Source organism: Theobroma cacao, chromosome 4 (genome assembly GCF_053813885.1).
Source record: "Theobroma cacao isolate CCN51 chromosome 4, ASM5381388v1, whole genome shotgun sequence".
In the NCBI taxonomy this organism is placed as follows: Eukaryota; Viridiplantae; Streptophyta; class Magnoliopsida; order Malvales; family Malvaceae; genus Theobroma; species Theobroma cacao.
This window is the reverse complement of record NC_142642.1, coordinates 32,322,547-32,350,080: the sequence shown is the minus strand read 5'-3', so window position 1 is coordinate 32,350,080 and position 27,534 is coordinate 32,322,547. Positions and strand designations below refer to the sequence as shown.

General features: G+C 35.9%; 3 protein-coding genes and 1 pseudogene across 8 annotated transcripts; 1 reads left to right on the top strand and 3 right to left on the bottom strand.

The window, feature by feature from the left end:
- Nucleotides 1-214: 214 nt before the first annotated feature.
- LOC18602280 (putative disease resistance protein RGA4) lies at nucleotides 215-4,571 on the bottom strand. Of its 4 annotated transcripts, none has more exons than XR_001927614.2 (3): nucleotides 1,066-4,571; nucleotides 584-662; nucleotides 215-506 (listed from the first exon to the last, which is right to left on the bottom strand). XR_001927614.2 is itself a non-coding variant. In XM_018119830.2 (2 exons), the coding sequence occupies exon 1, from the start codon at nucleotides 4,418-4,420 to the stop codon at nucleotides 1,115-1,117; it is 3,306 nt and encodes a 1,101-aa protein (XP_017975319.2). In that variant the 5' UTR covers nucleotides 4,421-4,570; the 3' UTR covers nucleotides 422-662; nucleotides 1,066-1,114. The 4 variants fall into 4 exon arrangements, 1 of the variants encoding a protein (XP_017975319.2); XR_001927613.2 differs by having other exon boundaries at nucleotides 393-490; nucleotides 576-662; XR_001927615.2 differs by having other exon boundaries at nucleotides 393-490.
- A 7,198-nt stretch (nucleotides 4,572-11,769) lies between these two features.
- Nucleotides 11,770-12,692, bottom strand: LOC108661612 (probably inactive leucine-rich repeat receptor-like protein kinase At5g48380; annotated as a pseudogene).
- A 4,855-nt stretch (nucleotides 12,693-17,547) lies between these two features.
- Nucleotides 17,548-22,811, bottom strand: LOC18602278 (putative disease resistance protein RGA3). Of its 3 annotated transcripts, XM_088805104.1 has the most exons (4): nucleotides 22,509-22,811; nucleotides 21,706-22,003; nucleotides 18,641-18,758; nucleotides 17,548-17,969 (listed from the first exon to the last, which is right to left on the bottom strand). In XM_088805104.1, the coding sequence occupies exons 1-4, from the start codon at nucleotides 22,712-22,714 to the stop codon at nucleotides 17,851-17,853; spliced, it is 741 nt and encodes a 246-aa protein (XP_088661230.1). In that variant the 5' UTR covers nucleotides 22,715-22,811; the 3' UTR covers nucleotides 17,548-17,850. The 3 variants fall into 3 exon arrangements, 2 of the variants coding, with proteins under 2 accessions (XP_088661230.1, XP_007033614.3); XR_016025681.1 differs by lacking the exons at nucleotides 21,706-22,003; nucleotides 22,509-22,811 and adding an exon at nucleotides 18,064-18,109 and having other exon boundaries at nucleotides 18,641-21,694; XM_007033552.3 differs by lacking the exons at nucleotides 21,706-22,003; nucleotides 22,509-22,811 and having other exon boundaries at nucleotides 18,641-21,694.
- Nucleotides 22,812-24,025: 1,214 nt separating this feature from the next.
- LOC18602274 (protein LURP-one-related 15-like) lies at nucleotides 24,026-25,136 on the top strand. Its single transcript, XM_018119246.2, has 3 exons — nucleotides 24,026-24,381; nucleotides 24,509-24,736; nucleotides 24,841-25,136. The coding sequence occupies exons 1-3, from the start codon at nucleotides 24,133-24,135 to the stop codon at nucleotides 24,982-24,984; spliced, it is 621 nt and encodes a 206-aa protein (XP_017974735.2). The 5' UTR covers nucleotides 24,026-24,132; the 3' UTR covers nucleotides 24,985-25,136.
- The last annotated feature ends 2,398 nt before the right edge of the window (nucleotides 25,137-27,534 follow it).

Below are 27,534 nucleotides of genomic sequence, written 5' to 3'. Positions count from 1 at the left end.
TTCTAATCGCAACAACTAAGAGTGACAATCAGTTTCAATAAATTGGTTTATATCTCAAATTGATACAATTATGAGATTCATGCAGCTAAAATGACAATCAGTTGACTGTTTTTCCATCTCCTGATGTCGGCCAGCGCTGTATTGCCCGTTAAGAGACTTCCTTATCATTCCTGATCCTGTTACTTCTCTGTAATTGCAAATACCACCAATCTCATGATAAAATGTTCCTTCATAAGTGCTTGTAAAAAATTTATATGCAAGTTTCCAACAAGCATATGTACATTATTTAATAAAATAGTTTTAACCACAGAGTACATCGGATTCTATTTCCTCACCCTCTTTTATTGTGCTGCAAATTATTATCTTTCTATGCTTCCATTTACTCCTTCACCGATAGGGGAAATTTGAGTAAATACATATATGATAAGAAACTTTAACTGTAGCAGAATCAAATAAACTTCCACGATGGAGTAATTGGCCTCAGAATTGCCTGGAAAGTTACAAGACTATATATCATGTCAAGATGTCAATTTTTTAAAACTAATTGAAGAGATGAGAAATTGCAATGACCCTACATTCTCACTTTCTAACTTAACGCAAAAATCCTGCTTGCTTATCAAATCATATCCAGGCCCATGTCTCCCAATAAACACCTCTGTGCCCTATAACCGTCAAAAACAGAAACCTTGTTAGAGTAAAGAGATTGGACTTCCAGAATTATTAGAATCCAAATCAGTTAGTGGTCGGACTATTTAGCATTAACTCTGAAAAAGGAAATCCAAATAAAGCCAGTTAAAAGAGATTTAAAGTGAAAACATAAACCTTCTTTGTTTATGATGAATTATTCTTAAGGTGTAAGAAGATTGTGATTACAAACTAACCAACAGTTGACAATAATGTTAGAAACACATCATTTAAAGGGAAACTTTTGACCAATAAAATACACTGCACTGGTACTAAGGGACAGACACATAAAGGAGGCCACTCATTTATAATTAACTGATTTGTGGTAAAAAAAATGTGAACGAATAGCAGCATAAAATGAAGGTTTCTCAAAGGATTTACCATCAATTTTTTGCACTTATTCTGAGCTGCAGGCTCAATATTAACTGCATCACTCAATCTCAATGCATGGAATGTGAGCAATCTTGTGCCATTCGGGGCCGCTCTCCTTGGTGCACCTTTCTGCCAATATTGAACTCCTGTGAATTACTAATCTCTGTAATTTGGAGAGACGTTCCATGGCCTCCATAGAAGGTAGACGCATCAGATTGTTGCAGTGAGCTATTCGAAGGGTTTGAAGGGATGTTAAGTTTCCCAACCACTCTGGCAAAGCTTCCATTCCATCGAAGAAACCTATTGTAAATGATTTAAGGGCAGCAAGGTGTTGAAGTTGAGGTGGTAGAGACTCCAGTTTTTGCCATCCAAACAAGGACAGGTATTCAAGGGACGCATGGAGAAGGTGGATTGAATTTAGACCTGGAAATTCCTCAAGCTCTTCTGAGAAAAAACCAATTTTCAGTTCCTTCAAACTGGTGAGATGACCTAAGATCTCCTCTGGAATGGTGCTCAGTTTTGGACAAAAAGAGATTTCTAAGTAGACAAGAGAATGCAGTTCTCTTATATCTTTGGGGACAGAGACCAGACTATGGCACCACGACATTCTTAGTTTTTCCAGAACTCTGGAAGCAGAGAGTCCATCCTTTAAATTATTTAATCCATCGCAGTACCAAATATTAAATGCCCGAAGAGATGCAAGTCTTCTCTGTATTGGAACACTCTTCAACTTAGGACAGCTCAAGACAAATAACTCCTCCAGTTGAGGAAACAAGACCATGTCTTCTCTTCCTTCTGTCCCCAGGTCCACACCTTGTACCCATTCCTCAAAACTGCTCATATTCTCTAAGCTGATTCTTCTCAAAGATGGGAATAGTGTGATTCCCTCAACCCAGCCTGAGCTATGGCTTGCTATATCACTGCTATATATGCATTTCACCCTCTCCATTCCATCTATTTCAAGAAATCTCAGATTCCGTAATTGCCCAAGACTAGAAATGTTTATGCATTCCTTGCATTTTATTAATTTCAAAAAAACCAAATTATCAAGGGGAAATGTGTAACCAAAATCATGGACAGTCATCACCATCCATGAAGGCAGGTTGTCTCCTCGATAATTCACGATCATTAAGCTTTTCATATTTGAGCAAGGCTTTAGGCCATCCAATACTTCCTCGTCATTGCCGTAGCCTTCTCTTCTGTTGCTCCATAACAATTCCATCCCATATAGTTCGGTCTTCTCTTGCAACTTTGCTCTAATGGCTTCAGCTTTGTCTTCTACACACTCAAGGTTGTATATTTTTAATTCTCCACTAAGTTGGCTCAAGCATCCAAGTTCGTCTATTCTGTGTCCTCTTTCCATACCCACATAAAAGAATGGCAATGTTCGAAGACTAGTTAAGCACCCAATCTTAACTGGCATAATCTTTTCCTTATCAAAATAAAGATGCCTCAAGCTAACTAGTTTTGTAATTCCTTTGGGAAGCCTCTCAAGACAGCAGTTCATAATGCTTAAGGTCTGCAAATTGTAGAGTTGGGTGAAAGATTTTGGTAGTCTTCTGATATTAGTTCTAGAGATGTCAAGGTATCGTAAATGCCTCAATTTGCCAATAGAAGCTGGCAACTTCTCAACCTTAGCATTCTGAAAATTCAGGACACGCAAGCTTCTGGGTTGCTTTGACATATTTTTGAAGACATCAACCTTTGAAATCAAAGAATGCAACTTTGTAGCAATGCCTTCTGGAATAGTTGGTACCTCTTTTCCAGTAGAAATGACACTCAGGCGTCGAATATGAGAAGCATTATTCATGGAACCAGTCTTCTCTAAAACCAAGGTTTCTGCTTTTGATACAAACAGAGCAAGATCATGAACTAGGTCATGCATCTTGCAAGTTTTAATGTTTCCATACAGATCCCTTTCCACATCTTGAAACAAGGAATTAAATAACAAGTCATTAAAATACTTGTTACCAATAGTTTCCATCTCCATCTGACTAATTTCAGAGGATTGAAGAAACCCTTCAGCCATCCAAAGCTGAATTAAATTATCCCTTTTAATGTCAAAATCTTTGGGGAAAATTGAGCAATATGCAAAACACTGCTTCAAGGATGATGAAGGTAAGCGGTCAAAACTTAATTTTAGTATACTTAAAATGCCATTATCGTTTTCAAGTGAACCCCAGACATTACTGTTTTTAATTGACACCCACTGATCTCTGTCCCTTTTATTGCTCATTGTACCTCCTATAACCCTTGCAACCAACGGCACACCTCCACATTTTTTAGCAATATCCTTCCCAATAACCTCCAATTCAGAGGGTATGGAAGTGTATCCAAATGCTCTTCCTTTGATAATTGACCAACACTCTTCATCTACAAGTTTGTGTGGATGATGAATGTATTCAGGAAGTGCTCCCATCTTCAACGCTACGTTCTCCTTACGAGTTGTCACAATAATTCTACTCTCTATATTTTTTGTTATCCCCAACAAGCAACTTCTCAGGTCTTCCCACTTTTCGGTGTCCTCATTCCATACATCATCAAGTATAAGAAGATAATTATCCCCTCCCAGTTTTTCAAGTATTTTTCTAAGTATAGTATCTTTATTGTTAACTGCACACGAGTTTTGGGCAAGAGATTCCAACATCTCTAGTAAAATCCTTTCAACATTAAACTCATCGGACACACACACCCAAATTATTCTACTGAAATATTTTTGTATTTGCTCATGTTTGCACACTAATTTTGCTAATGTTGTTTTTCCTAGACCTGGCATCCCAACTATTGATAAAACAGGGAGGGCTTGTAGACAAGCTGAGTTGGTCAACAATTCAACTACTTTTAAAACATCATCTTCCCTTCCAATAACTTGAGATGAATCTTCAAGAAACGAGTGGGTCACTTGGTTTGCTCTAGGTAGAGCAACCCTATCAGTAACTCTTCTCTGGAGTCCAAACAGATTGGCTTGGTTGTTAATGTTTCTGAGGGATATATTAATCTTTCTAATTTTTTTAGCCATCATGACACCAAATGCCATAGAATTTGAAGACGAAAAAAAGTAGCTGACCTTTTTCATCAATCGGCTCTGAATCTCCACCTTCCTTCTAAGAACATCATAAGCAAACTCATCCAGTACATCGTCAGCCTCATAAGCAACATCTCTAAGCTTCTCGAGCCAAAGCTTAACAGCCCTGTCTCCTTCTTGCCTTCTGTCCGCATCCTGCAGCAGAGCTTGGATGATAATAAGTGAGTCATGGAGCATCGTCAATTCCTCCTTGAAACCCAAGGCAACGCTGATATGTTCGGCAGCAAGTGAAATCACCCTGGCTAGTATCACCTCCACAACAGCACCAACCACTTCCATGCTACTGAAAGTTATGTTGAATTTTCTGGAAAAATGGATGAACAGCTTCGAAGGCTCAAGAACAGAGAAGAAGTGAATCGGGGGAGAGGAGAGAGAAGATTTAATAAAATGAAAGATAAGGGTGTAGTGTACGGTTTCATTAAATAACAAAGCATTTAAATACACGGCTTGTAAGAGAGATATACTGTAACCAACCAATCAGTATAAAACATCTGGTACAGCGAACGTTTGAAACAAGATTGCACCGAGGCTTACGCAAAAATTCCCTGTTGCCTGCCCAAGACACTACACGCATAATGGTCTAAACGATACAGCATAGAGGAAAGAGAAAAATACAATCCCTCACAACCAAATGAGTAAAGTAAACAAAAGAGAAAAGTAAAAACGACATTGAAAAAGAAATAAACGGCAACCTTATTCAAACGAGTCATGTGTCGCAACACGTGCTCTTCCTCTTCTGTTTTTCCAAATTGATTTTTCACGTGAGACTTTATCGAGGAACCAGAGCAAAGCTTAACAGAGGAACAAAACCCAGCTCTTCAACACACCTCCTTGGGTTTTGTTTTGCACACTCCCAATTTGTTCCTCAAATAAATGAATTTCTCCTTGCTCAGGCCTTTGGTAAACATATTTGCTAGTTGTTCATTTGTTCCACAATGCTTAACTTCAATTTTTCATTTTTCATTGCATCCTTAATTGAATGAAATTTAACTGTGATATGTCTGGTTCTCCCATGATGAACTGGATTTTTTGCAATCGAAATTGCAGATTGATTATTAATGAGTAGAGTAGTTCCCCTTTTGGTCAAACCCCAAATCAACCAGAGTCTTTTTGAGCCAAATACCTTAATTTGTAACTGTTGCTAGTGTTATATACTCTACCTCTGTTGAGGATTGAGCAACCACCTCCTGCTTCTTAGAGTTCCAAGAGAACATAGCACTCCTAAATGAAAAACAGTAACCATTTGTGCTCTTAGAGTCATCAATACTATAAGCCTAGTCATTGTCACAGTAGCCAATCAGTTCGCCACTTTTTTCCTTTTCAAACTCTAAACCATACTCAATTGTGCATTTGATGTATCTCAATACTCGTTTTGTCGCTAAGTAATGATTCTGAGATGGTTTCTACATAAATCAAGATTGAAGACTTGTAGAAAACATGATATTTGGCCTTGAAGCTATTAAATACAAAAGACTACAAATAATGCTTCTGTATGTTGAGCTTATAGCTTTAAAAGCCCCATTTTCTTTGCTTAATTTGCAGTTTGAAGCCAATGGAGTTTCAACTGCTTTACTGTTCTCCAAGTGAAACTTCTTCAGTAACTTATTTGCATATGTGCTTTGATGTATGCAAATGTAATCTAAACTTTGAATGAACTATAATCCAAGGAAGTAATGCATTTCTCCCAAGTCTGATATTTCAAATTTTCTCATCAACTTTGTCTTGCGTTCATTCAAAACTGTCTCATTTGAACCAATAATCAATAAATCATCAACATATAAGGATATAATCAACTTAACTGAATAAATCGTGTTGTAAACATACAAAGTAAGTTCATTAACACTCCTTTGAAAACCTTTTGAAGTGAGAAAGTTATCAATTCAATCATACCAGGCTTTAAGACCTGCTTTAGTCCATATAAAGCTTTAACTAGTTTGCAAACCTTACCTTCTGTGCCAAGAGAGCTAAAGTCTTCAAGTTGCTAAATGTAGATATCTTCAGTAAGATAGCCATTGAGGAAAGTGACCTGACATCGATATGCCATATTTTCCACCTTTTTCTAGCTATTATGGCAGTAAGTAACCTAACAGTGTCATGCCTTGCTATTGGTGTAAGGGTTTCCCAATAATCAATTTCATAAATTTAAGAGTATCTTTTCACTACAGGCTTTGCTTTGTACTTGACAAATCCATTAGCATTAAGCTTTGTCTTGTAAATCCATTTCAGACCAATGATATGTTGATCAGATGGTTTATCAACCAAGATCTAGGTTCCATTTTTCTCAATCATTTCCATTTCTTTTTCCATAGCTTGCATCCATCTGTTATCTTTTGCAACTTCACTAAAAGTTAAAGGTCCAATGATAGCTACATTACACCTTGCATATATATCCTGTAAAGACCTTATGCCTCTCACTGTAAGACTCTTATCTTCAATGTCTTTTTCTTGATTAGCTTCATTCATAGTTTGATCATTTATCAAATTCAGATTTTCAGATAGCTCAATTATTGACTTTTCCCAATTCTATCTTGATCTTTCATCGATCCCGATGTCCCTACTAATAAAAATCTTCTTTGTTTCAACATTATATAACTTGTAACCTTTTGAAACATCATTGTAAGCAACATGAATAGTTATCAAACTCTTTTCATCAAGCTTTGTTCTTTTATCATCTAATATATTTGAATAACAGATGCACCCAAAGACTTTCAGTGGAAACACTAATGGTTTGTGTCCAAACCAACACTCATAAGGAGTCTTGTAAGCTAGATACCTTGTTTGAGTCAAGTTCAAAAAATGAATAACTGTATTAATAGCTTCTGCCCAGAAAAACTAAAGCAAACTCTTCTGGAATAGTAAACACCTTGCCATCTCCATAAATGTTCTATTCTTCCTCTCAAATACCCCATTCTACTAACAGTTATAAGTAATTATCAGTTGATGTGCTATACCAAGCTGAAAAAGAAAGGGGGACTGGGAGAGGGGGGTGGGCAGTACCTTTCTGTTGAGATATGATTCAAAGTTTGATCGAGTATTTCTCTGGTTTGTTAGTTTGATAATTTGTTTCCTTTATTTAAGCAAGTCAAATACTGTTGCAAATAAGTAGCTTAGTAGTGGGTTATTTTTTGACCGAATATTTTGCTTTGTTTGTTAAATGTAAGCCTATATATATGGGTACTATTTGTTTGTTTATGATTGAACTTTAGAAGAAATATAAGCACAATAACTTTCTCTTTATTTACTCTGTTTTTTGTCTTTTTTTCTTTACCTCTTCCAACAATTCTAGTATCAGAGCCTGGTTGGGTCCATTGGGTCCTTTGGGCTGGTTTGGTCCTTTGGGTAATTGAGTGAAACACTTTTTTGTATACTAACGGGAAACACGTGAGAAGTGTGAAAGCAAGAGCAGAGATGGCAGCAAATGCTATTTCATCATATACACAGCCATTCATATCGATTTTCACAGGTGAAAAGTATGAGTTTTGGAGTATTAAGATGAAGACTCTTTTCATGTCTCTAGACCTTTGGGACTGATGGAATATGGTTTCGTGGATCTAAAAGAACTAGATGAAGAGGCAGAAGAAAGATTGAAAGAAGTAAAAAAGAAAGATGCCAAAGCTCTATTCTTCATTCAACAAGCTGTCCATGAAACAATTTTCTCAAGAATTGCAGCAGCAACAACGTCATTGGAGGCCTGGCAAATTTTGAAGAAGAAGTTTCAAGGTTCCTCAAAGGTAATTACAGTAAAATTACAGACTTACCGACGTGAATTTGAAACTTTATCTATGAAAAGTAATGAATTTGTTCAAACTTATTTGTCTAGAGTTTCTTCTCTTGTTAATCAAATGAAGTCGTATGGTGAAGATATATCTGAAGAAACTGTTGTTGCAAAAGTTTTAAGGAGTCTTACTCCAAAGTTTGAACATATTGTTGCTGCTATTGAGGAAGCCCATGATTTATCAAATTATTCATTTGATGAACTAATGAGTTCTTTGCAAGCTCATGAAGAAAGGTTGTTCAGGTCACATGAAAAGAATGAAGAAAAAGCTTTTCAGGTGAATGAGGAGTCCAATCTGAAGGAGACGCTCGAAAATTCTACTGGTGGTGGTCGTGGTAGAGTTGGCTTCCGTGGAAAAGGCCATGGAAGAGGTCGAAGCAGAGGCAGATCTAATGAAGAGAGGCAAAATAAGACCTTTCAATGTTACTACTGCAAAAAGCCAGGTCATAGAGCGGCTTATTGTTGGCAAAAACAAAAGGATGAGAATAACCAAGCAAGTTTTGTAGAGAAATCGGATGAAGAAATTAGATTATTCATGGCCTTTTTTTATGAGAAAGAGCAGTCTAACGATGTTTGGTTTTTAGACAGTGGCTGTTCCAATCATATGTCTGGAACAAGGTCATTATTCAAGGAGCTTGATGAGTCCAATAAAACAGATGTGACGTTAGGTAACAGCAAGAAGATTCGAGTTGAAGGTAGAGGTACCATCAGCATTAAAACCAGTCAAGGTAATGCTAAGATTTTACAATATGTGATGCTTGTTCCTGATTTATCTCATAATTTGCTTAGCATTGTGCAATTGATGATTAGTGGATACTCAATTTTGTTTGATGATGGTTTTTGCACTATTAAAAATAAAAAATTCAAGCAAATCATTACTAAAGTCCCAATGGCTAAAAATAAAATGTTTCCACTGGAAGTTTCGATGATTGAGAATTATGCTATGGTTGCTAATGGTGATAGTGAGGCTAGATTGTCGCATTTACATTATGGGCACTTAAATATTAATGGGTTAAAGCTATTGAGTCAAAAAGAAATGGTTTTTGGCTTACCAAAACTTGAGAATCTTGGCTTTTGTGAAGGTTGTGTTTATGGAAAACAAAGCAAAAAACCTTTTCTCGTAGGAAAGGCTTGGAGAGTCTCTAAATGTCTTGAGTTAGTGCATGCAGATTTGTGTGGGCCTATGAACATTGAATCTCTTGGTGGTAGTCGATATTTTCTGTTGTTTACAGATGATTACAGCCGTATGAATTGGGTTTATTTTTTTGGAAAAGAAGTTTGAAGCTTTTGACAGATTCAGGAAATTCAAAGTACTTGTGGAAAGAAAAAGCAGTCTTTTAATAAAGACATTGCGAACAGATAGAGGAGGTGAATTTGTCTCAACTGATTTTAACATTTTTTGTGAGGAAAATGGGATTTACAGGGAGCTTACAACACCACACACACCAGAACAGAATGGTGTAGTTGAAAGAAAGAACTGAACTGTGGTGGAGATGGCCAAAAGCATGATGCAAGCAAAAGGTCTTCCCATTTATTTTTGGGCAGAAGCTGTCACAATAGTGGTATACCTTCTCAATTTGTCTCCTACAAGAGCTGTTCGTAATCAAACACCATTTGAGGCTTAGATAGGTAGAAGACTAAGGGTAAGCCACTTAAAAGTTTTTGGTTGTATAGCTTATGCTTTGGTTAAAACTTATTCTAGTAAATTTGATGAAAAATCTGAGAAATATATCTTTGTTGGTTATTGTTCTCAATCCAAAGCATATAAGCTCTATAACCCTATTAGTGGCAAGATTACCATTAGCAGGGATGTAGTATTTAATGAAAATGCAAGATGGATTTGGAATGAAGAAAATAAGGAGCAACATATTCAAGTGTTAGAAGATAATACTGCATCAACAATTTCTAGCTCCAGTACTCCTAGAAGCAGTAATCCATCTCCTCCTACAAGTAATGAATCATCATCTTCAAGTTCATCAAGTGAAACTCCTCCAAGGAAATTCAGATCCTTGCAGGAAATTTATGATTCTTGCACCTTTGCTTTGCTTGTTTCAGATCTTATTTGCTTTGAAAAAGCTGCAAAAAGGAACGAATGGTGCAAAGCTATGGAAGAGGAGCTGTTGGGTATTTAGAAAAATCAGACCTGGGATTTGGTAGACTTGCCGAAAAGAAAGAATACTATTAGGCTCAAATGGGTGCTTAGAACCAAGTATCATGCAAATGGGAGCATCCAAAAACATAAGCAAGGCTGGTTGTAAAGGGTTATTCCCAACAGCAATGTATTAACTTCTATGAAACTTTTTCTCTAGTTGCACGCTTTGAAACGGTGAGAACCTTTTTAGCCTTAACTGCTCAATTAAATTGGCCAGTGTACCAATTTGATGTTAAATCTGCCTTTTTGAACGGTGACTTGGAAGAAGTTTATGTCTCACAACCTGAAGGTTTTGTAGTTAATGGCAATGAAGATCAAGTTTACAGGTTGAAAAAGGCGCTTTATGGCTTAAAGCAAGCACCACGAGCATGGTACTTCAAAATTGATTCTTATTTTCAGGAAAATGGATTCTAAAGAAGTGAAAATGAGCCTACGCTTTATTTGAAGAAGAATGGTAAAAATGAATTTCTGGTGGTATGTCTCTACGTTGATGATATGATTTATATGGGTTCTAGTGAGTCTATTATTGCTGAGTTTAAGTCTTGCATGATGAAGAAATTTGAAATGATAAATTTAGGTTTATTGCATTACTTTCTTGGTCTTGAAGTGAAACAAGGTTCTGATGGGATCTTTATTTCACAAAGAAAATATGCAATGGATCTTTTGAAGAAGTTTAGTATGGTGAACTGCAAAGTAGAAGCTACACCCATGAATGTGAATGAAAAGTTGAGTCAAGATGATAGTGCTGAATTTGTGAATGCAACATATTTTAGGAGTTTTGTCGGAGGATTAAACTATTTGTCCCATACTTGACCGGATATTACTTTCTCGGTTAGAGTTGTGTCCAGATTTATTCATAACCCAAGCAAGCTTCATCTTGGAGTTGCAAAGAGAATTTTAAGATATGTAGCAGGAACTGCAGAGCTGGGAATTTGGTACTCCAAGGTATCAAATTTCAAATTGATAGGTTTCACTGATAGTGATCATGCAGGTTGCATGGATGATAGAAAAAACATATCTGGATTTTTGTTCAATCTTGGGCTAGGAGCAATTTCATGGAGTTCAAAGAAGTAGAAGGTGGTAGCTTTATCAACATCAGAGGCCGAATATATTGCAGCAATAGCATCAGCCTGTCAAGCAGTTTGGCTAAGAAGACTTCTTGCTGATTTTAATCAAAAGCAAGTTGGAGCAACGAAGATCTATTGTGATAGCATGTCAGTTATTGCAATGACAAAGAATCAAGCCTATCATAGCAGAACAAAGCATATTGATGTTCATTATCACTTCATTCGGAGTCTTGTTACCAATGTAGAAATTGTGTTGAAGTCTTGTAATACAAAAGAACAAGTTGTTGATATACTGATAAAGGCGCTTCCTTTGGAAAAGCACGAGAACTTCAGAAAGCGAATAGGAGTTTGTAACTTTGAATTAAGAGGGAGTGTTGAGATATGATTCAAAGTTTGACCGAGTATTTCTCTGGTTTGTTAGTTTGATAATTTGTTTCCTTTATTTAAGCAAGATAAATACTGTTGCAAATAAGTAGCTTAGTAGTGGGTTGTTTTTTGACCGAATATTTTGCTTTGTTTGTTAAATGTAAGCCTATATATATAGGTACTATTTGCTTGTTTCTGATTGAACTTTAGAAGAAAAAAAGGCACTGTAGCTTTCTCTTTATTTGCTCTGTTTTTTGTCTCTTTTTTGTTACCTCTTCCAACACTCTCTGCTGGCTTCATGTAAGAGATCTAAATGTACCAATTTGCTTGTTTGATGAGAATGTTCTCTCTTGCTACTCCTCCTACTCAATATCAGATTCAACATGAATTACCGCAGCATTTTATTCCTCTTATTCCTGTGTACCCAAGGGGCACAGTAGGACATAAAAATGCTTATAACTGAAAATATAGATGCCATATAACCTATTATAAAACCCCTCTTGAAGGAATCACTGAAAAAATTAATGCAGGGCTCTAAAGGGAAACCACAAAGCCCCAGATTACCCGCATAGGAACTCTCGTTAAAAGAACGACCAAAGTTAGGCACCGGGCCATATAATTTATTGTTAGCAACACTAAATTGCTTGATCTGATCTAGTTGAGCAAGTTCTGGTGGAATGAGGCCAGTTAGTTGATTGTTGTCGAGTTTCAGTGCATTTAAAAAAGTTAAATTTGATATTTGTTTCGGTATGTTACCAGAAAATCTGTTGGAGGATAGATCAAGTTCAGTTTCAAATTGGAAGATGCTTCAAATATTAGATGGAACAACCCACTAAACTCGTTATTTGAGAGGTATAACCCCACCAAACTCTTGCAATCTGTAACACCCCGAGGAAACTCGCCTTTCAAGCCCATGTTGGTTAGGGGAATCTTTAGCACTTCATTCGAGTAAATGTGCTAACATTTGACCCCAACAAAATCATAGATGAAACCTTCTATATTGTTGTTGAAGTTCCATGAAGATTTGAAGCGATCATGAGGGTCATCCAAGGAATCTTTTATAAATTTCCAGCAGTTGATATTTGAATGGAAATCTTCCATTAAGCAGATACTTACAGTACATAACAATGACCACACCAAAGTATGGAGCAATAACTTGCAGCCAAGTCTTGTGTTTGGAGCCATTTGCATGTAACAATGGGTCATTGCTAGAGAAAATTAGAGATGAAATTTAAATGCAAAAAACCATAAAAGAAGATTGAAATGAATGAAGGAAATAGAGAGGTACACTAACAATCTAACTTGTGAGAGCATTACAGGGACCAACTACACTAGAAAATAAAGTAGGGAAAAAGAATACTCAATTTCCTTTCCATAAAAGCGGAATCAAAATCAAGAAGCAAGTCTACTGAAATCTACATGATCTAAGGTCAAAAAGGAAGCGGTAGGTGGCATGGGCGACTTCCTTACTGTTAGTATAAGCCTTACAAGTCAATCTGTGGTTGTATGGGAATTGCAATTTTGAGATATTCATGTATGACATTTTGTTATTCATGATAACATTGAGGTAGTTCTTTATCCATAAGTTTGTGATTTAATTACTTTTTCTACATATGTAGATAAAGCCCATAGAACTATATATGCCTTGCAAAAGAATTGTATTGGGATACAATTATGAAATCCTTACGCATTAAAGCATTGTTCCTAAAAATTCTTGATTATTGTATTATTGAGACAGGGCATAAATAATGCTCAAAGATTAGCACATGTTATGTTCTTTACTTGTGAAGTAAACAATCGTTTTAATAGGTTGAAGTATAGAGATACTTGGAACTAGCATGTGGGTGCTTGTCATGGGAGAGCGAGTTCACTGAACATGACCCGCCATGAGAAGTGCATTTTGTATTTCACTAAAGTGTCTATGCAATACTTCTCATGTGTCAGTTGTGTAAATACTCCCTAGACTTGAGACACCAGGTTGTCTTATGTGTGGAGTGCTATGCTTTGATTTTATCTCTATAGGTGCCTAACCAAGAATGCTAAAACAGGATGCTTTTGGGTATAACATGAAGCATGTAAAGGCAAATGAGTGGTCAAGATACGAATCATCACCCTAAGTGATTCAAGGGGAAATATCTCATTAGTTCTTGGTTGATATAAGCTTAATCAAATCCTTAGCCAAGGTGATTAGGAGATTATGAAATGAGTTTCATAAGTTTCTATAAAGCTAATGATCTAACTGTAAGAACAAATATGGAGATAAATAAGAGTAAGCACTGACACCAAGCTCTTATCATTTTCAGGATATATAATGAGGGAATGAATTACATTGAAAAACTGTACACTGAAAGGTTGTCAAAGAATCCTTTGACTCTCCTAACAATTGGGTGGCCATGATGCATTGCTAGATGCCAATCATGGTCTATAGAATTGAATTAGTTAATTTAAAATTGAATATGATTCATTTAAATTAATTAATTAATAATATTATAATTCAATTCCATTGCCAACATGTTAGGAACCTAATGTGTCACACACAAAGGTTGCAATTTAGATTAAATTGAGAGTGTGATGATTTAAGTTAGACTTAAATCAAATTCTAGGTTTTAACTACTAAGGACCTAATTAAAAGAGTTTAATTACGTATTGGTTAAATATTATAATTGTTATAATATTAAGGACTTATTTTGCAAATTTCAATAAGTTAAACCTAGATATAAATATCACATTATAGCCATTTTTTTTTAAGGAGAAAGAAACAAAAAAAAAAAAAGAGATTTTCTCTTGAGTGCTGCCACTCTTGAGAAGTTTATTTTCTTTTGAAAACTTCTCCTTTGATTCTTTGCTAGAAATTAAAGAAGAAAAAAGGACAAATCGTTGTCCGCTTGCTAGCACAAGCCCGTGGCATAAAGCTCTCTCCTTGAGAAGGATCCGTTGCAATCGTGTGTGCATCATTGGAGGCCAAGCGATTGAGTGGCTGGGATTCTTTCACACAAAAGGTGTTCACTTTTTATCACCAAAATGAATCCATTTGATTACGATATCATTTGGAAAGGTAAAATTTTTTTTTATTGATTTTATGTGGTGCTTAACTTTACATTAAATAACCAAGGTAATCTAAAGATAGGAGGCATAATTTTTATTTTATTTCAATTTTTTTTTCGCTGCGTTAATGCTCTAATCATGCCGTTCCTAGCACTTATAACTTCAAGCTGAACGTTTAAAACAGGTAAGAATATAGTCAAAATTTGAATTTAATCCATCTACTCTATCAAAATATTAAATTTATTCCTTTCAATATCATTTGCATAAATTAAGTCTTTCTATTTTCAAAATTTAGTCTTTCTATTTTCAAAATTTATCAATATCAGTTAAATTCATTAAAAATATAATTGGAACGAAATTATTATGTTTAATATTGAATAAAAAATAAAGTGTATATACGTATAGTATTTCGTACTATGATAAAGCACCTAGCACTAGATGTTGGTTTTTTTTTTTTTTTTTTTTGCAGGAAAGAGTTAACCAAGGTTTATTGTAGGTCAATCACATCTCTACGGTTCATCAATTTGCAAATGCTCTTACCAAACCTTTATCTCGAGCCAGATTTCACTTCTCTTACATCAAGATAAGTGTCACAAATGGTTCCACTATTCTACGGAAGCATATCGAAAGAAATATCATATTCAAATCTGATTCGGATAATGCTAATGATAACACTAAGTGACAAGCCTAAGGTTAAAATAATTCGAATACTAATTTGTATATCAGATGTTTTCATTTCATACTAGTCATACTTGCCACTTATAAAGCATGTCCTATAATCATACACAAGTACAAAGTATGCCTTTTCACTCTATTTATCTTCTTCTTCAAACCTTGTTAAGTATTACAGAAAGTATGCACAGAAAAAAGAAAAATTAAACCATAGAATATGTAAGTCTAAAGCACTAACTGAACTATTCAATCTTTTAATATTTACGACTTGCTCCGTTTAAATTGAATATTTACTTTTTCATATGATATAAAAATTTAAATAGTGAAATATTTTATTCTCTATTTTATAACTTTTACCTTTCAAGTGAAATATAAATTATAGAGGTACACCAAATATTCATATGCTAGTATCAATTTTAAATTTAATGTGAATGGCTCAATAAGGGGTGGACCAAGCACAACTATGATGGTTATGTGGTAGGTGTTTCTTTGACCCACTTGGCGTCCAAGGCTCCAACTTTGCAGAGCTTGTGGTCATTCTTCATGCATTACGTCTTTTCTCCCGCTCCTTCTCTGCAAGTTCTAAATTGATTATTGAATCTGACTTCAAGAATACTCTATCGTGGGTGGGTGATCAATATCGATACAAGACCTTGAGACAAGTAATATTTATTTAACAAGATTGATACACTTGTTCTTTCACTAGATATTATATCATTTATCCATACTCTAAGAAAAAGTAATTATTTTATAAATTCTCTAAAGAAGTTTGAAGTTGACAGAAATACTAAATATCAATAAGCGAATCTTTTGTTTAATGACATTGAATATCACTAGACTTGTAATTGATCTCCATATATGGACTCATTTTTACACAGTAATTTTAATATAAATTTCATTTAACTGAGAAAAAAAATGTTAGTGCCAGTGTCGATATGAAAAAGAAACGAACAAAAACGCAGCATTTCAGGTGAAATGAGTTGTTAATTTCTTATTGAAGTTGTGGCTCTAGAATGTCAAAGTGACACGTATGCATCACTTTATGACATTGACTGCTACTGCGTCTGCGTGGCGTGCGTAGTAAGGTAAGGTGGACTGACCATGGAGTTTAGTCTTTACATCGTCACCAACCCCGAAGGGAACGCTATTAAAGACTAGAGTCAGTCAGCCTGCCGCTTTCACCCTATGAACAGAGAAAGCAATGTTGTTTAAGGTGAAAAAAAATCAGTTTTTCTCATACCCCCGAATTTACATAGAAGATCACCACCACCAGCAACCCCGACAACAAGGCCAAGGGGAGGGGTAAAAACCACTTAGCTAAGCCCGGGCAGTAGGCTAGCATGGCCTTAAAAACTAGCAAGTAGTAGAAAAAGCAGGGCACCTACACAAACAAATAGCGAACTGCTTTGGTTATGTTCAGACCTATTATCAAGCTAATGCTATACCTCAAGATCCGTCATCTGTTTATTGAAACATGTATCCACGCTGAAAAGGAACAAAAAAACGCACCTTCTACTCTGTATCAAGTTCATGGACTAATAAAGGAAGATAAGAACTGCAAATTTAAATAACTAATGGATTTATTTTTTGTAAGTATAACTAACAAAACAGTGGTCCAATACAACGGGTGACGCTGATGCTCAAAGGCAACACTGGCCTGGCCTCGATATTGGGTAACAAGTTCCAGAGTGCATGCTTCTCTCAGCAACCAAGAGATTTATTAAAATGCGACTGCAAACAAAATATCTTGTCCGAGTAGTCTTGTAAAAAGATTGACGGTTGAAAACTAGGTATGGACTGAATAGACTAAAGGCAGACGGGTAACTGATATATAAGAGAAGTGTTCTAACATTCAAGAAACTACCAAGAACATTACCCGCAACTCCATTACTTACTGCCCGAAGAAATCCAACCAAAATCCCCTACATGCATTGCTGGTCATTTAATTAGCTAGGATTTGTAGGTATAATTGAATTAGTCAACAAACATATGAAGGAAACAATTCTGTGAAATTTGATGTAGATAGCCGCACCCCTATCATGTAGCTATTCAAATCCAAATAAAAAAAAAAAAAATTCATGTCACTAGTTTGAATGATATCATTAGTGAGATTCATTCCTACATTTTGAAAATAAAAATTATCATATTAAAAAATTAAGAATGCTAGTAATACCTTGATAAAACCCCCAAACAATCATAAAAGCAGCAAAGTAATTAGAAGCATGTATCATATGTGTGTTTAACTATAAAGCAAGAGCTGCTTGACAAGCAGTGCATAACTCTGTAATTAAAGAACAGTCAAAATTTAGAAAATAGTGTAAACACAAAATGCGGGAAGGGCCTTCTAGCATTAGAAACTAACCTTATTTGAATGTAGATTTCAGAACTAGACATGATAATGTCATTCCAAGCCCTTTATAATGAAATAAACTCTCTCAAACATTGACAATTATTCAAAATCTCAAACAGCTTTGGACTGGATAGTCTCATCAGAAGTGTTTACAATGTCTATACCGAAAGAAATATTAGACCACTCTCCTTGGGACATCTTTATCTTAATTGAGGATTCCCAAACAAGTTCAAGCTTCTTTTATTTGAGGAAAGATTTTAGCCCTTTGCTAAAGCAGATGCATTAGGTTCTTAAAAAGCCTAACTTCAAGTTCTTGAAGAGATGAGAGGCTTCTTCAGCAGTCTGGAAAAGCTTCCAACTCCGCAAATAGATTCCCTTGAGCACTCTGGCCAAGCTTCCCACTAAATAAAAGATGCATAAAGGTATTAAATAGAGCTCATACTCAACAAATACTTATTTCATTCAAGCACACATATCAACAAATAGAGCTCGTACAGCAATCTGAAGCCTCCATGGCCCATTAAACTCTATATCATCCTCCCTGCAGTGTTAAGCACAATGTCATTGAGGTCATGTTATAGCATTTAAGTATGATCCAAATTCGATCATTTTCTATGCAAAGAAAGTAGCAATCTTTGTTCCCAGATCAGCTTTCAGAAAATTGAGAAAATAAACTTTCCTTCTGCTAACTAATCCATTATAAACTTTTTGGGAAATAAAGGAGAAAATGTAAAAGGAAATTTGAGTACAGCTAATTAGAAGATATTTCATTAAAAACATAAGCATTTCTTATTTATTATCAACTCTGTCTAGATGTATGACAGCTGCAATTGCAAACTAACCGACAGAATGAAATATTTAGGCAACAGTTGATATTGATAGCAATAGATAACTTGAAGGGAATTTTCAACTGATAAATTTGAAAAGGAATTGAGATATGCTAAACAGATAGAGAGGGAGAGAAAAATAAAGAAGATAATCATAATTAAACAATTAATTAATCAACTAATTGGTGAAAAAAGAATGAATCAAAGAATTAGAGAAGAAAATGAAGGTTACTCAAAGAATTTACCATTAACATTAGCACTTAGTCGAAGCTGGTCACTGTTTAATGTGTTGCCAATTAATTTGAATGTATGGCATGTGAGCAATCTTGCGCCATTCAGGCCTGCTTTCCTTGATGCATCTTTCTGCCAATATCGGACACCTATTAATTTCAAGTCCCTGTAATTTGGAGAGGCATTGCATGGCTTCCATAGAGGGCAGATGCATCAGACTGTTACATTTTTCAATTCGAAGTTTCTGAAGTGATGAGAAGTTTCCCAGCCACTCTGGCAAGGATTCCATACCATCAAAGAAACATATTACAAAAGATTTAAGGGCAACAAGGTGTTGTAGTTGAGGTGGCAGGGACTTTAGCTTTTTCCATCCAAATAAGTACAGACATTCAAGGGATGCACAGAGAAGGTGGATCGAACTGAGACCTGGGAATTCCTCTAGCTCTTCTGAGAAAAATCCAATTCTCAATTCCTTCAGACTGGTGAGGTTACCTAAGATCTCCTCTGGAATGCTTGTCAATTTTGGACAAAAAGATATTTCTAAATAAATAAGAGATCGCAATTCCCCTATATCTTTGGGAACGGAGATAAGACTACAACAATTCCACATTCTTAATTCCTTCACAAAAGTGGAGACAGATAGTCCATCCCTTAAACTACTCAACTCATCACAGTAGCAAACATGAAATGCCTGAAGAAATGTAAACCCTCTATGTGTCGGAACACTCTTCAACTTAGGACAGCTCAAAACAATCAACTCTTCTAGTTGAGGAAACAAGACCACATCTTTGCTTCCTTCTATACCTGGACCCACACCTTGTACCCATTCCTCCAGGCTATTCATATTCTCCAAGCTGAATCTCCTCAATGATGGGAATAGAGTGGTAGCCTCACTCCAAACATGGCTACTGCTTTCTATGTTGCTGTTACAGAAATTCTTATATACGCATTTCACCTTCTCCATTCCGTCTATTTCAAGAATTTGCAGATTGCGCAATTGCCCAAGACCCGAAATATTTGTGCATTCCTTGCATTTTATCAATTTCAAGAAAACCAGATTATCGAGAAACGAATATCCAAAATCGTGGACACTCATAAGCATCCATGAAGGCAAGTTGTCTCCCCAATAGTTGACAATCTTTAAGCTTTTCAAATTTGAGCAGGGCTTGAGGCCTTCCAATACTTCCTTGTCATTACTGTAGCCTTCCCTTCTGTAGCTCCACAAAAATTCCAACTTATAAACTTCAGTCTTCTCTAGCAACTTTGCTCTAATGGCTTCTGCTTTCTCTTTTACATGTTCAAGGTTGTATATTTCTAATTCTCCTCTAAGTTGGCTCAGGAACCCAAGTTCTTCAACTTTGCGTCCACTTTCAATGCTCACATAAAAGAATGGCAATGTTTGAAGACAGGGTAAGCACCCAACTTTAACTGGCATAAGCTTTTCTTTATTAAAATAAATATGTCTCAAGCTAACTAGTTTTGTTATTCCCTTGGGAAGCCTCTCAAGACAGCAGTCCATAATGCTTAAGGTCTGCAAATTGTAGAGCTGAGTGAAAGATTTTGGTAATTTTTTTATTTTAGTTCTTGAGATGTCCAGGTATCTCAAATGCTCCAATTTGCCAAGAAAAGCTGGCAATTTCTCAACCTTAGCACCTCGAAAATTTAGGACACGTAAGCTTTTAGGTTCATTTGACATTCTGTGCAGAACATCAACGTTTGAAAACAAAGACCGCAACTTTGTAGCAACATCTTCTGAAATAGTTGGGACCTCTATCCCAGTAGAAATGATGCTCAGACGTCGAATATGAGAAGTGTCGCTCATGGGACCAGTCTCATCTAAGACCAAGGTTTCAGCTTTTGAAACAAACAGGGCAAGATCATGAATTACGTCATGCATCTTGCAAGTTTTAATATTCCCATGCACATCCTTTTCCACATCTTGAAACAAAGAACTTAATAACAATTCATTAAAGAACCTGTCACCTATAATTTCCATCTCAGTGTAACTTCCATCAGATGATTGAAGAAACCCTTCAGCCATCCAAAGCTGAATTAAGTGTTCCCTCTTAATTTCAAAATCCTTAGGAAAAATTGAGCAATATGCAAAACACTGCTTCAAGGATGAAGAAGGTAAGCAATCAAAACTCAATTTAAGTACACGTAAAATTCCATTATCCATTTCTAGGGGACCCCAAACAGGATTATCTTTTATTGACAGCCACTCATCTTTGTCCCTTTTATTGCTCAATGTTGCACCTATAACCCTTGCAACCAATGGCAGACCTCCACACTTTTTAGCAATATCCTTTCCAATAACCTCCAATTCTGGAGGTATGGAAGAGTGTCCAAATGCTCTTCCTTTCATTATTGACCAACACTCATCATCTACAAGTTTGTCTGGATGATGCATATATTCAGGAAGTGTTCCCATCGCCAATGCTACATTCTCCTTACGGGTTGTCACAACAATTCTACTCCCTACATGTCCTGATACTCCCATCAAGCAATCTCTTAGGTCTTCCCACTTCTCTATATCCTCATTCCATACATCATCAAGTATAAGAAGATAATTATCCCCTCCCAGTTCTCCATGCATTTTTCTGAGTACGGTATCTTTATTTTTAATTGCACATGAGTTTTGGGTAAGGGCTTCCAACATCTCAAGTAAAATCCTTTCAACATTAAAATCATCAGATACACACACCCAGATTATCTTACTAAAATATTTTTGTACTTGCTCATGTTTGCACACTAATTTTGCTAATGTAGTTTTTCCAAGACCTGGCATGCCAATTATAGATACAACAGGGAGGGTTTGCAGACAAGTTGAGTGGATCAACAAGTGGACTACTTTTGAGACATCATCTTCCCTTCCAATAACTTGTGATGAATCTCCAAGAAAGGAGTGGGTCACTTGGTTTCCTCTAGGTAGAACAATCATATCAGTGACTCTCCTCTGGAGTCCAAACAGATTGGCTTGGTTGTTAATGTTGCTGAGGGATATATTAATCTTTCTAATTTTTTTAGCCATCTGGAGACGAAATGCTATAGAATTGAAAGAAGAAAAAACGTAGCTGACCTTTTTCATCATTTGGTTCTGAATCTCCACCTTCCTTCGAAGAAAATCATAAGCGAACTCGTCCAGTACGTCATCAGCCTCATAAGCAACATCTCTAAGCTTCTCAAGCCAAAGCTTAACAGCCCTGTCTTTTCCTTGCCTTCTGTCCGCATCTTGCAACGCAGCTTGGATAATGGTAAGTGAGTCATGGAGCCTTGTTAACTCCTCCTTGAAACCCAATGAAACGTTGATCTGTTCCGTGGCAAGTAAAATCACCTTGGCTAGCATCACCTCCACTACAGCGCCAACCACTTCCATGCTATAAAAATATTAAGAGTAAGAAAAGCTTGGAATAAGTGAGAAGGGAAAAAGTAATTTTAAGAAACTTTGCTGCAATCTTCAAGATCAGGCAGCGAGTATATATTAATATAATCGGAAAGATTAATATCAAGGGGATTGGCAACAGTGGACAATAAATGGAATTTCTTTAACAGTAAGAGCGCCCAAATTCAATTGAGAATAACTGTTTACTCAATTAGAAGGAAAATTGACTCAGCTCTTTCAATTCAAACTGAAATCTGTTGATTGATTGAACCAACAATAATTATTTTGAACCTCATCTACTTCATTTCTGCATTCGGGGTCTCCTTGCATCGGTGAGAATTTGACCTTTTCCGGGCCCATGCCATGAGCACCATCGAAGATCAAACACTTTGTGGAAGACAATAGTAGGACAAGCAAAGCAATCTGATTGATTAAGATCAAAGTCCACAAGAGAACCACGTAAGTAAAGGAAAAGAATGATGAGGATGCTTGATTCGGACCTTCGAGTCAAGGAGTGAAAACTAAAGACGGTTAATGCACGAGTTGTCACGGCAACCTGATGAAGACAAACGTTTGAGCATGACCGCAATCGGAAGGAAACACCCTTAACGTCTTGACTCTGATCCGATTGTGCTGTTGGCTTGGTTGCATGTGGATATTTGCTCATAATCGCTGGATGTTTTCCCACCCAAGTTTTCAAGCGCATTTTCTAGTCTTTTACCCATTAATGCACCAGTATTCAAACTCAACGCATAAGAACAAACTTGAACTAGCTAATAACTTTTTGGCGCCCAGATTCTTGAACTAGTTCCAGGTTGGGCTTTCTTCATCTTTTTGGGCTCTTGCCCTCAACTTCTTTATGGGCTTGGAGCAAGTGAAGTCTTCCTTCTTTCTTTTCAGTCCGCTTTGGCTGCTGATGGAAAAAATTGATAATGTTTATTTGTTGAATTAATTTATAATAAAACTATTTGTCAAATGTTTCTTTTAATTGATAATAAAAAAAAAATATTTTTTAAATGGGTTTAATGATTAATTGTGATCATTGATTCTGTTTTTTGGGTTTTCTTTACCTTTAAATCTTCTTGAATTTTAAACATAATGTCTACTTGAACAATAATAAACTATGTGTTAATTGTTCTTTCAGCTTTCGATATATGTATTATTCTCATCTCTGTTCTTTGGTGTTGGAATGAAGTAATGTTTATGTTCATGACCATTTATTCCATTGAGTCTTTGTTCTTGACCTATATCAATAAATTCATTGAAAAAATTCTTAAAGGAAGAGATATGATTAGTTTTACAATTCTAATTTTAAGAGACCTTAATCTTTCTTGATTGTTTTCTACTTGGCCCATTTAGTCCTTGTTGTTGACCAGTCAATAAATTCATCTAGCTGTAAAGGTCTTTATCTCCGATTTGAAATCTATTGTGTTACGTGAATTATGTGCTGACCCTGATTATTAGAAGATTAAAATGAGGGTATGAACACCCAAATGGTCTTTGACTAATGAGAAAATTCTATCTTTTCTAATCTAATGTATTATAATAGGTTCAGCTGTCGATTTGTTTTTATATGTACTGGTTTCTTTTGGTTTATAAAGCTCTTACGTTTATGTTGTTATCTGAAATCGATATTCCCACCGTTTTAGAGATTATGTTATTGGGGGGATATTTTCTTTAATAAAATTTCATTGTTTGAAACAATAAAATAGATTATCGTGTTATTAATACCAAAACAAAAAAGAACATGGTTTATTTTCGTGGTAAGAGGATTGTGAAAGAGCTTCCCGTTGACAAACATGAATTCTTAACTCTTTTTTTTTCTTTTATATTGGTTGATTTGGCGGCTTGAATGTTAGTACATGCGGGGAAGACTAATTCAATTCAAAAACGAGTTGCAGAAGGAAGTTTAGAAGAAGTTTGCCCTTTGCAAGTTTAAAACTTTTTCTGGCTCATTCTCTAACAAGTTGTTGTTTCATAATAAAGAGAGCCACCTACTTTCCACGAACGAGAGGCTTTGATTTATACTTTTTTATATATAGGGTGCCTCATCTAAGAATGTGCTAGCTGCTACCAAACATCAGAAGAGACGAATTTCCATCGATTCATTGCCCTCCCAATCCAATGGCACATCCTAGTTCCAGCGCACCATCAGCTAACCCCGTATCCATTATCGGCCCTCAGTTCTGTGCTCCTTACCCCGTTGATCTTGCAGTTGTCCGAGAGGTTTGGACCATCACTGATGGCAACTTCGTGGTTACAGACATCACTGGCAATATCCTTTTCAAAGTTAAAGCAGCTTCTCTCACCATTCATGACCATCGAGTTTTGCTAGATGCCGCCGGGAATCCCATTATCACATTCAAAAACAAGGTTTAGCTAGTCCTAAACGTCAAGTTTCCATGTTTATTAGATCAAACGGCATGCCTTTATGGTATGAAACAGCTTATAGATATTTTCACCATTATTCATTTTCTTCCCCTTGTGTTTAATGATGCAGTTAAGGAGTGCACATGATAGATGGCAAGCCTTCAGGGGAGATAGCACGGACTCCAGTGATCTTATCTTTACAGTTAAACGATCTTCAATGTTTCAGTTAAAGACCACATTAGATGTGTTCTTGGCAAACAACACGAAGGAGGAAGTTTGTGACTTTAAGATCAAAGGGACTTGGTCGGAAAGATCCTGTGTTATTTATGCTGGAGAGTCATCCACTACAGTTGCCCAAGTAAGATTTCTGCACCTCCTTCACCCAAAATCTCTTCCGTTTTTTCTGATTAAACCTGAGGCACTTGAAAACTAATCTAAGTAATGACTGTTGAATGTGAGCAGATGCACAAGAAAAACACAGTTAAAAGCATCTTGGTTGGAAAGGACAAGTTCATGGTGACAGTGTATCCCAACATCGATTATGCATTCATCGTTGCCCTAATCGTGATTCTTGATGGGATAAATACTAACAATGGGGGGGCATAGCAGTATTGATTTGGGTGGGTTAGACTTCAATCTCTAGAAAATTTAGGCTTATATATATAAGGAGTAGATTCTTTTTATTTTTTCTGTTTTTTGAATACTCTTGTACTTTTTATGTATTTTTTTTAATTTCTATGAATTGTATTTTTGAAGAATTTTCTGCATTTTCTATTTTTATTAGTGCTCTCTTTATTATTATTATCCCCCACAACTTGGGCCACATAGGCCCATAAGACCCAAAGGCCAATTGAAAAATAAAACAATAATTTTAATTAAAAGGTTCTGATAATTAGTTGGTAATAAATATCATGTGGTATAGCAATATTCTTATATATTAAAATGAAAGTGACAAGTTAAACTGATGAAAAAAAGGTTGCAACTTATAAAAAATATCGACTGAGAGAAAGAGATTTAACATATTTAAGTGAAATTATACAATTAGTTTTTATATTTTTTTGAATGTTTTGGATTTAATTTTTGTATAATAATTTTTAAAAATCTAGTTTATTCTTTTCAAAATTAATAATATTAATCCAATTATGAAGTAAAATAATAAATAAAAAGAACCGACTATTTGATTCTCTCCAGTGGAAAATACAGTGCTTATGACAGAGAACATCGGATGCTTGTGAGAGAGACGAATCGAGTGCTTGCACTAACAGAAGTTAAAGGAAAAATGAGCTGTTGATTTCCTTGGAACGGATGATATGAAGAATTTTGATGAACATGATCAGAAATCTATGATGAATACTATTACTGCTATGATGAATAGTGAAGGCGGCCATGGCGGCAAGGGGGAAGGACAGTTACTTGTCAAATGTCACAACATCACATTTAACTTTATATCAATTTTATTAAATGTCACGTCAATAAACATAATAAAAAAATATAAAAATTCAATTTTTAAGAATTATTGTACAAAAGTTAAATACTACAACAAATTGATAGAATATAAAAATTAATGGTACATAATTTGACGAAATATTTTTAAAAAAAATTAGTACCTTTATTGATTTGGCTGAGAAAAACCGTGTGCTCTGGCTAAGAAGAAATCAACCAGAACATCGGTAGCAAAGTCCCAACTTGTCATAAATATCACAAAAACATGAGTTGTACCTTGAGGCAAGAAACCAGTCAGGCTCACTCTACATCACCGACTCAACCAGCGTCATACGGCTCCAAAACACGAAAATTCCACACAAGGCATTCAAAACCAGACACATCAGGTCTCACAACTATCTGCCACAGAAAAACGTAAGAACTTTAAGCATGGGAGCCATGTCCCTGTTTCCAATTCTTGCACTATCTTATGGCAAACTCACCAACTGCAAAATCAGTTTCGCACATGACAATAGGAACGCAACATAACCAATAGTCCCTAATTCAAAAAAAAATTACAGTGGATCGAGACAATTCCACACCTTGGTGTAAAAATGAGCGGTGAAAGAATGCCCTTACAGAAAATGGCTTTGCCATCCGTTTCATCACATACCACCAGTACATTCATAGCTCATGCGCTGACTCTGGAATAAACCCTCAGCAGGTCCTCCTCTCTGTCTACATCGACTTTAGCTAATCTGTCAGCATGATCATTAGCTGAACGTGGTGTACATATGCTGAATCTTCCACTCCTCCACCTTGGTCGTCAGGAAGTTGATGTGGAGACACATTGCACAAAACATAAACTTTCCTTGAAACCCTTACCTTGGTGAGCTAGAAGGAGTGACTCCCAAGTACAAAAACCTCTCAATGGAGCCTCCAACCAATCTTTGGAGCTTAAATCCTCAAATTTGAGCAAGAAATAGTGAGAGAGAGTGTTTGGCGGAGAGAACGAGAGGGAAAAGTGAAAATTGGGTCGCTGCATGGCCCCCTTTTATTTTTAATTACAACCCACGTCTGAAGAATCGATATTCACATGCAGGTATGGATACCTGTACAAATAAAGTGCTTCTCAAAAGCATTAGTTCTCCACGTAAGGTATCAATATTATCTTAAAAATATCATACTTTTCACACAAGTATCATATCGATATTCATTCATATATATATATCGCACTTTTCTGATTCGAAACTCTATCATTTAACCTCATACTCATACTCTCTCTTTAACATACCACGTAACCTCCAGACAAGGATTTCTACAACGGTTTTGAGACACGTAGTTCGAAAATTAAGCCACCGGGTAAGTTTTTTTGAAATTCGTGTGCAAAAAATTCAAAGTGTCTCATCGTACCTCCATCCACAATACTAAAGTCAACTCCTTTTCCTTCAACTCTCTCAATTTTTCTAAACCATCAAGCTTCTTGACTTTTGTCTCTGGTTTTTCAATGGTTTCTTTAGCCTTTGAATTTGTATTTCCATCTTTCTTCTTTTAGATTTTGAAATATGTATTCTCATCTTCGTTCTTTGGTGTTGGAATGAAGAAATATTTACGTTCTTGATTTGGTATGATGCTTGGTTGTTGCACATAGTCTTCCAAAGGCTTGTCCTCTTTTATTCCGTTCACCCGTACTTATTTTTGGTTGATAATGAATCCTATTTTTCAAAAAAAAAA